The following is an 8,620-nucleotide window of genomic DNA, read 5'->3' as shown; positions in this document are numbered from 1 at the left end:
GTAAATAAAATTAAAAATTTAAATATACTAATCGACAAATTAGATTTTAAATAAGTGTAAATAAAAAGTAAAAAAGTGAAAAAGTAAAAACATTTCATTCCCTTTTACTATTAAATAAACAAGCTCTTGATTTTCACATCTTCCCCCCTTACTATATTAAGTAAAAAAGAGGAAAAAGAAAGAAAACCCATGCCCGACTCCCCTGTTCCCGTCGCCTCCCTTCACAAGACCAGCGCCGCCGCTCCAAGCCTCCCAGCCACCGGAATAAGAAGCGGCGAGCAGCAAAAACTCGTTTCCCATAGCACTTCGGCCCTCGCTACGTTGAATCGAAGAAAGACCAGCTCGTTTTCCAGCTTCTTTTCGAGTTGTTTTGCGCGAGTTCTTTGTTCGATTTAGGTGAGCTTTGGCTTCGTTTTTCTTGGTTTTAATTGCTTAAGTGGTGTGTAGTCGAAGCCTTTTTATGTTCCTCTATTTTCTAGCCGTTTTCCTCAGCGTGAACAGTAAATCTGGCAACATTTCCGGCAATGTTCTAGCGGCCACACCACCGCGAGACCGCCTACTACTAGTTTAAGCTTCAACCTTCGTGTATTCGAATCCGAAATTTCAGCATTTGTTCGATTAGCAAGCTGTACATTGTGAGATTTTCAACCGCTCTGATTTAAATTCGTTATATTGACGTATATATAGGGTTTTATATACGAAGGTCTGGAAAATAAGTCATAAAGTGAAAGCTGTAAAACCATGTAATTGCTTGAGATTGTTGAGAGAAATTAAGTATCAAAACAAAAATTTTGATAGAATGAATTCAATTTTCTGTAGATTTATTTCTTTAAAGTCATTTACTTCAATTTTCTACGATACTAGAAGGATAACATGTATTGCCCAAAAACTATATACATAAACTTCATGCATAATTATAAAATTTTAATTTAATTAATTAATGATTTAAATAGTACATGATACATGATTAAATTATTTTAAATGTTTATATGTCCATGTTTATGTAATTTAAAATGTTTTCGTGAGTTTTAGTTTTTCAGACGAATATTCGACGTTGGACGGAGGAAAGGGGATTGAAGATGAGGTGAAAAAATTGAATGTTATATTTTATTTTAAGCAAAAAAAATTAATTATTTTATTTGATTTACGAATTTTAGTATTTTAAAGTCTAAATTAATTTATTAAATGATTTATAAAATTTTAAACGTTTAAAATGTTAATTTTAAAAATTAAGGATTTATTCCTTAAATTTGAGATAAAATATTTTATAATGTTAATATTTTGTAAATTTCTACATAAATAATATTATATGTTTACCTCTCTATTTTCCAGTATTTTTTCTTCAGTTTTTTCCGTTTATGATGTTGTATTTGTTTAGAAAATTATAACGGATAGACAAATTTAATATCTACGATAGTCGTGTTTTAAGAAGCTAGATTTTTATATAAATTGGTGTATTGCTGTACCTGACAAACCCGCAAGGCATGAATTATTGTGCAAACAATCGTATCATAATATCATAATCATAATACATTCAAAATTCAAAAGAAAAAAATATGGCACAGATAACGGCGACTAACAGTGTTAGGAACAGAAATGGGGGGAGAACCAAAAATAATTACACAGAATCGAAACGACGTCGCACTGCTATTTAAACTTATTTATTGAATAATTTAATCGAATGCGCAGTCCAGTCCCTCATCTCTCTCTCACTGGTCTCCCCCGCCTCGGAGGAAACTGGTGAAGACAAATCGAAGAATAAAAGATAATCGGACGGAACCCGATTATGAAAATCTGATAGGGATTTTTTCGATTTTAAATCCCTAGTTCATTTATTTCTATTTTTTATACTCCTGGTTAAACTTTTTATGCTTTTTTTCCGTGTGGTTATGAATGCTGATAATTTTACACAATTTATTGGAGTTACGATTCTTTTCTTTTGTATCTATGGACTATATTTGATGTTTTTCGGTTAAGCATAGTAGTTGCGTTCGAAGAGGATGACAAAGTTCTCTGCTTCTAGTCAAATGTTGTCATCAAATACTCTTCAGGTTGGTGTTGGGGGTTCAAAGATTTCAACTTCCACTTTGAAGCGGAAAACTCCCTCAGAGTTACGGGTAATATTTGTGTTATGTAATGTAGACTGCACATATGAGGGTGAAATGATATGTATGAATGATTTACTGAACGGAATCGGCTTTAACAAGATATTGCGTGTGACAGAGTCGAGAGATTTACAATTATGCCTTTTTTTTCCTTCTGGTAGGGAGAACTACTGAAGAGAGAGAATTTAGTGGAGCTTGTCGATGAATCTCCAGCCCCAGTTCTTAGTTCCATGAGGTAAATTTTCTTTCTAATTTTTATAGGTTTTTGTGGATTTCTTTTTTTTAGTTCTGTATTCCTTGGTTACTGTAGAAAAAACTTCCTTGGTTACTGTAGAGACGCAGATGGTGAGCTTTCTGGGTCTAAGAAATCTGACTCATCTAAAGCATCTAGATATATTGACACACGGATGAATGAACTATTTCCTGTCACTAAAAACAATATCATCCTCAAGCTGCTTTCCAGAAATAAAAATCCTAAGGTTACTTTGGATTTACTCCTTTTTTCTTGCATTACACACCCCTTTTTACTTGCACCATATAATTGTTAAGAAATTAACACTGGCAGGAAACTGTTTTTAATGAGTATGTTGGCAACCTGAAGACTTCTGTTGTTCCCATGGATTTGAATGGCAACCATCAAGCTCAAAACTCACGGTACTTTTGTTTCGAGTCAGAGTATTGATTGGACTATGCCATTACATTTATGATTAATAGATTTATTTTGTGTTCCCTCGAAGTTTGGATGATACCGTTGCTTCAGGAAGTAGCAAAAACTACTCATGTCAAGTGAGCAAGACTAGCAAAAAATGTAGCAAAATTACTTTTCAGAGTGTTCAAGAGCTTTCATTGGGTGGTGATAAGTTAAATGGCTCCTCATTTGTTGATATGGTAACGTTTTACCATAATGTTCTATGTGAAACAGAAGTTGAGCATTTTCAATCAAAAAATGTTGTGAATCTTTTTCATGTACAGGATAAAGCTTTAAAGGGATTAGTTTCATCCGAACCTCATGGTCTGTCAGCTCAACTAGTTGATTCTGTTGATAATATAGGACAGGTTATGCCCAAAAGCTTTTGTTCGGAATTTCATGTACCTGGAGACAATATTCCTTTGGATTTGACCCTAAAAACTACTATGCGAGTACTATCTACATCCGCTGTGAATTGGTGAGTTTATCTTGCATCGATTGATGTTAATCTTAACATTGTCTAGATGTTGTTAATTCATACATAATGTTAATAGTCGGTGTCTAAATTTTTTTTATAACTATTATTTTCCCATTAATATGGTGACTTGTTGAGGACAAAAAAGATTTTCAGTTTTGAATGTTGTTATGTATAACCAAGTCATCAAACTGTATGTTTATTCATGTTTAATTTTTTTTATGTGCCAATATTCGGCTCATGTTATTATTGGTAAACTTTATGATCTCATTTCTTTGAGCAATCAATTATGTTGATAACTATGTTTTAAGGTGCTTTTTCTCATTGTTGGAACTTGATCCACACTGATCCTTTCCGGTTACTTAGCAGCTTGAAAACTATAGTAAATACTTGCCAAGCGCATATTTTTATGCATTAATATCTTTTCCCAGTTATGGAACTCAAATTTTATTTTGATCCCTAATTGAGAAAACAATCATAACCATTAAGAGTGCATGACGCAAAAGTCTAGACGCATGCCTTTCAAAAGTAAGGCACTGTGAGGAAAAATTGATGTATATCAAACAATCTAATCATTAAACTATGAATTATAAATCCCAAATGAAGAATTTAAGCTCACTAATTAACATTATAAATGATAATTTGTGCATTTCACCAAAAATTGCATAAAGTTGAATAAAGTAATAGATCAATCAATAGTGTAATTAGAGATTTAGGTCTCAGGAATTGCCAAACATATACAAATAAATGAAAGGAAAGAGCAAACCAGAGAGCAAGCATCGAATGAACAGAATCCTGACTAAATTTCTTCCATTTCTCTATCAGATAAACCAGTTTAAATTCTTGTTATTAATTTTTGGAGAGAAGATTGCTTTGTGGTCGATAAAAAAAAGCAGTGGAAGTCTTTTACAACCTTGATGGCAGAGGGAAATTGGGGAATTAAGCATTCTAAGAGAATTGAAGGAGCCAAGTAGTGCGTGGGAATTGGGATCGACGCCATTTTTCTTGGGTGAGGGAGAGAGAGGGAGATGGAAGATTCCTGCTCATTCTATGAAAATTGTGTCATTTGGGTGGGGAAAGAAGCAATTGCTGGGGTAATATGACTGGAAGTCATTTTTGAAATTGTGTCAACCTGTTTCCCTGAGCTATAAATATTTTGTGTGCCACAATTTATGTGCTCATCCACTGTATTTCATGGTCCCATAGGTTTCATAGGTTAATGAATTGTAGCACCTTCAATGGTTTGTCTCAATTTACGTCAGTTGGTTGTACTAGTGAAAGCACAGGCTGCACATCTGAGCCTACCTCTAATTGCCAATCAAGGAATCCACGAAATTTTCATTCTTGGGTTCACCCTCAATCAATTCTACCCCGTTCAGTTATAGCAGCATTGACCTCTGCTGCAGGAGGTATCACTGTTGAAACTCTCACCTTGGTTTTTTGAACTTCTGTTTTTATGTTCCCATCTTAATGTTGATTTTGTTTATTAAGGGCAAATGGACTTCCTGAGTAATCGGCAGCAGGCATGGGAGGATTCATTTCGATGTCTTTACTATATGCTTCGGAAAAAAATGTGTAAAATATTTTATGGTAATTGAAATTTTGCCGCATTCTTTTAATATTTATGAATGCACTTTCAGGAATTCTACTTTTTTAATTGTGATGTTCATTATTCCTCCATCACATGAACTCTTTAAATAGACAATGTTCATTATTATAGTTAATGGGACAGGTAGCCTGTTTTGACTTTTCCAGGGCTCACCATTTCTTTTTCAGTTATAAAATATGCCCGCAGTTACAATTTTTGTAGACCAACTAGGAGTAAACATTTCCAACCCACTTTATGTCTAAATTACTATAGCCCACCATGGATCCATAGTGGGTTTCGTCCCATAAATCTAGTGAAAGCTAGGGCCATTGTTGGGGCCAATATGCTTCAAATGTCTCGTTACAATTTATTTTTGTTAAGCTTTCAATAAATACTTCAACCTAGAAATACATCATACAAATCACCTGCAAACCTGGAAGAATTTCTGAAGCAGCATCATGTTTGCAGCTTCACAAAGGAAAATAAATGCACGTGAAAGCAGTAAGAATAAATCACAGTAACTTTTACTCTGGTGAAGATTGCTGTAAGTGACCACTGATTAGCTAGATAGTTCTACATAACTGCTTTCCGTATGTTATAAAAGTTGTTTATTAAAACTATAGATATAAGACATGACAGTCAAATGATGATCAAATTAGGAAGGAATATCTATTATCTTAAAAAAGTTGCAAAGTTGCGAATTGTGATCAGATTCTTTTTTGAAGTTTACTCTATTTGACTTTCCTCATGAGGAAAAAAATTATGTTCATTTTTCCGTTATTGTTTGAACTTCTTGCAGTGTGCACTGAGCAGTTTGTGGTTATGTTCACTGGGCTCTGTAGTCCAAAGGAAACCAAGTGCTCTTGCTTGGCCTATGTATCTCAATCAACCACAAATTTAAGGTCGCTTCTAAAAGAACATGTAAGGCTATTTTCTTCTAAAGGACGAATTTTAGTTTTAGCAGCTATAGTATCAGTCTATCACATTCCTAAGTGCCTTCCTGTTGTAATTTCATGTCTCTTTTATCATGCAAATTTTCATTTTACTAGTCATTGTTGATCAGTGACAAGATTCATTGTTGAATTTGTATATTTGAGTGCAGGGTGCATCTTTCTCAATGCCTCTTTGCCACTCAAAACTGGAAGAAGCTGCTGCAGAAGACCTTGTTGAACTTTCTGAAATAGAAAAATATAATCTCGGCCAGGTTTGCAATTGTCCATCTTCATTTTTGCATATTAAGTGTAGCTGAACTTAGGTCCAAGATAAAAGGGTAAGCATCTTTAGGATAATGATTACTATTCACTGATCATCTTCAGCATTTCTTGTTTGAAAGCTTTGAACCATAAGATGTTGCTCTTGTTCATACCTCACAAACATTTCTTATAGTGGTGAAATTTTACTGCAATTCAATCCTATGCTTTATGCTATAGGAAAATGAAATATTTTAGATATCCCCATTTCAGTCTTTTACAATCTATGAAGTGAATGAATTGGATAAGACAAACTTAATTAAAATTATTGTGACTGCGCTTAAACAATAATCTATGCTTCAGGCTCGAGCTATGGAGACCATGACTGGGATAGATAACAGTCCACAATCTTTGCTGATGTTTACTGGGAACAAGAGCGTTCATGCATTGTATGATTTTCTTTTGAACTATAGGTCAGTATCTGGTAAATTTTGTTTGTCCGGTTATTATATTCAGCGAAATGAGATATGCACTGGAATTTGTGATATGAGAACTGAAAACCATTTTCTTCTGCTTTAATCATCAAAATTTCTTGTTTGGTATGCTCACAGATTCCTTTTGCCCTCTTTGACTGGTGGTGATGTTCCCACGCTGTATTCACCAGTTGCTTTCGAAAATGCTGCTCTTTCTGCTCCAGAGGTTGGTCCCACTGATAAGTGGTTTTACTCAAGAAATAATAGAAATTTATTATCATTAGTAAAGCAGCATTGATTACCTGCAATCAATCATTTGAAGTTGTAGTTGATTTAAGGCAATCTTCAGAGATTAGATAATATTTAAGTTTTTTTTTCTTTATCAAAATTGTTTCATAAGAACTGAGAATTACCAAGACATTATAAACTGAGTGCATTGATACTTTTTGTAAAAGCTTTTGACAGCTTCACCGTTGGATCTATAAAATTGTCTCGCCTTTTATTATGCAGGTGAGATGTAGACAACTGAGGAAAGCTGACTTCATATCTTTACAGCAAAAGGAATCTGACATGAATAGTGCTCCTTATAGTGATTCATTGAGCGGCATCTGCTACAGTATTGATATTACGGATGTCTATCTCCCACCATGGGTGATCTGTGGCATCTGCAGTGCTATTCGCTCTAACGGGGTTGACTTTCAAGCAAGGTATACAAATTTTCATTTTTGGAGTTTGACTCCGCTGAATATTTAATCATGCTCCTGTTTTGTTAACGCTATATTTTTAAGTGACAACCTTGCGCCAATTTTTCTTCATCATTTATTATATAACCTATTTTTTCGTTCTGTAAGTATTAAAAGGCTGAAAAGCGGAAGCAATTTTCAAATATTAAATTGGATATGTATACCATCAGTTTTTACACAGATCAATTCTGCAGTTTATCGTGATAACCTAGTGTTGCAATGCCTTTTACTTCCTCTTCGAAAATTTGAGCACCATTTGGGCAAAGTGAAACTTCCTTCAGAAGTCATTAATGTATTCTTATTTATGTCTGCGTTTAGCATCAGTTTTTGGTTTTTATTTTTCTGCAAGAACCAATGTATCATAATTGTAGTGACGTTCCCCTACTTGACTGTCTTGAACACAAATCTATGTTCTCAAAGATAGAGCTTTACTTATTGCATGGAGCCGATTTCTTATTTTATTTTCTGTTTTTACCCATGACTTACATTAAGAGTTTATACCTTTACATCTCCCAAGGATTCATACACTGACATTTTAGCTAATGTTCGATTACCTTCTGATTGATATACAGCTTCGTGACGGAATCCACATCAATTGGCTTGAACATTGGTCTAGGCATAGCCAAGGACCAACTTGCTCAGCAAGCTGTAACAGACAAACCATTACAAGAAAGCAGCCATTCTTTCGATATTCCTTATGCGACTCTTTCACCTCACACACAAAATGGATTTTTAAAAGGATTGAAATACAGTGGCGGTTCGTATACAACTTCTATATCACCAGTTGTATAGAAAGAAATTGACATTTATCTTGGCGTAGCTGGACCAATTTGCATTATGTGTTAATCCTGTTGTATCAGTTTAAAGGTGACCCCTTGTATTCCGCTTCAATTTGACTCGTATTGTTCTTCGATTCTGCTCTATATGGTATAGAAGAGCTATTTTTGGGGGTAATGAAAAAATTGTTAATGGCTGAGCAATATTTCAGGTGATACGTTGAGGTTCAAAGAAAAAGCTGCTCTATTGTTTTTTGGTACCGGTGATTTTGAAAACTTTAAGCTGCTGGTTATGTTCGAACTAAATAATAGTTAAAATAATAATAATAAAAAAAATTAATTTAAGATCAAACGCACAAATTTTATAGCAGGGGAACTGTTTGCGCATCATGAAAAAAACTAGCATAGTATGGAATATATGAGCTCGTGGCATTTTCATGGGGATAATTTCAGACAGTTTAAAATTTTTAATGTAGATTTTTTAACTTTTGTAATATTTATACTGAAACTTAAAAACCCAGTTTAATACAATCGATCGCAACTTTGACCATGTTTTGTTGCTTTTGAATAAACATGTAATCC

The 8,620-nt window shown here is 34.1% G+C and overlaps 1 protein-coding gene and 1 long non-coding RNA gene across 4 annotated transcripts; both read left to right on the top strand.

Annotated features, from left to right (window-relative positions):
- The first annotated feature begins 157 nt into the window (after positions 1 to 157).
- Positions 158 to 682, top strand: LOC142544918 (uncharacterized). Its single transcript, XR_012820138.1, has 2 exons — positions 158 to 396; positions 480 to 682. It is a non-coding gene; the product is annotated as an uncharacterized LOC142544918 (long non-coding RNA).
- Positions 683 to 1,632: 950 nt separating this feature from the next.
- Positions 1,633 to 8,238, top strand: LOC142547254 (uncharacterized). Of its 3 annotated transcripts, none has more exons than XM_075655436.1 (14): positions 1,633 to 2,117; positions 2,267 to 2,340; positions 2,416 to 2,584; positions 2,671 to 2,759; positions 2,843 to 2,993; positions 3,078 to 3,271; positions 4,475 to 4,677; positions 4,760 to 4,858; positions 5,656 to 5,777; positions 5,959 to 6,060; positions 6,410 to 6,519; positions 6,658 to 6,745; positions 7,030 to 7,226; positions 7,835 to 8,238. In XM_075655436.1, exons 1-14 carry the CDS (start codon positions 2,001 to 2,003, stop codon positions 8,052 to 8,054), a joined length of 1,935 nt encoding a protein of 644 aa, XP_075511551.1. In that variant the 5' UTR covers positions 1,633 to 2,000; the 3' UTR covers positions 8,055 to 8,238. The 3 variants fall into 3 exon arrangements, with proteins under 3 accessions (XP_075511551.1, XP_075511552.1, XP_075511553.1); XM_075655437.1 differs by having other exon boundaries at positions 1,634 to 2,117; positions 2,419 to 2,584; XM_075655438.1 differs by having other exon boundaries at positions 1,638 to 2,117; positions 2,440 to 2,584.
- Positions 8,239 to 8,620: the final 382 nt, after the last annotated feature.

Source organism: Primulina tabacum, chromosome 5 (assembly GCF_025594145.1).
Source record: "Primulina tabacum isolate GXHZ01 chromosome 5, ASM2559414v2, whole genome shotgun sequence".
Lineage (NCBI taxonomy): Eukaryota > Viridiplantae > Streptophyta > Magnoliopsida > Lamiales > Gesneriaceae > Primulina > Primulina tabacum.
This window is presented reverse-complemented; position numbering and strand designations above follow the sequence as displayed.

Bases quoted from the DNA above. Each gene is read 5' to 3' on its own strand.
- LOC142547254 (XM_075655436.1), top strand. From the start codon at position 2,001: ATGACAAAGTTCTCTGCTTCTAGTCAAATGTTGTCATCAAATACTCTT. The intron at 2,341-2,415 runs GTAAATTTTCTT...TGGTTACTGTAG, and splicing joins CCAGTTCTTAGTTCCATGAG to AAAAAACTTCCTTGGTTACT. The intron at 7,227-7,834 runs GTATACAAATTT...ATTGATATACAG, and splicing joins GGGGTTGACTTTCAAGCAAG to CTTCGTGACGGAATCCACAT.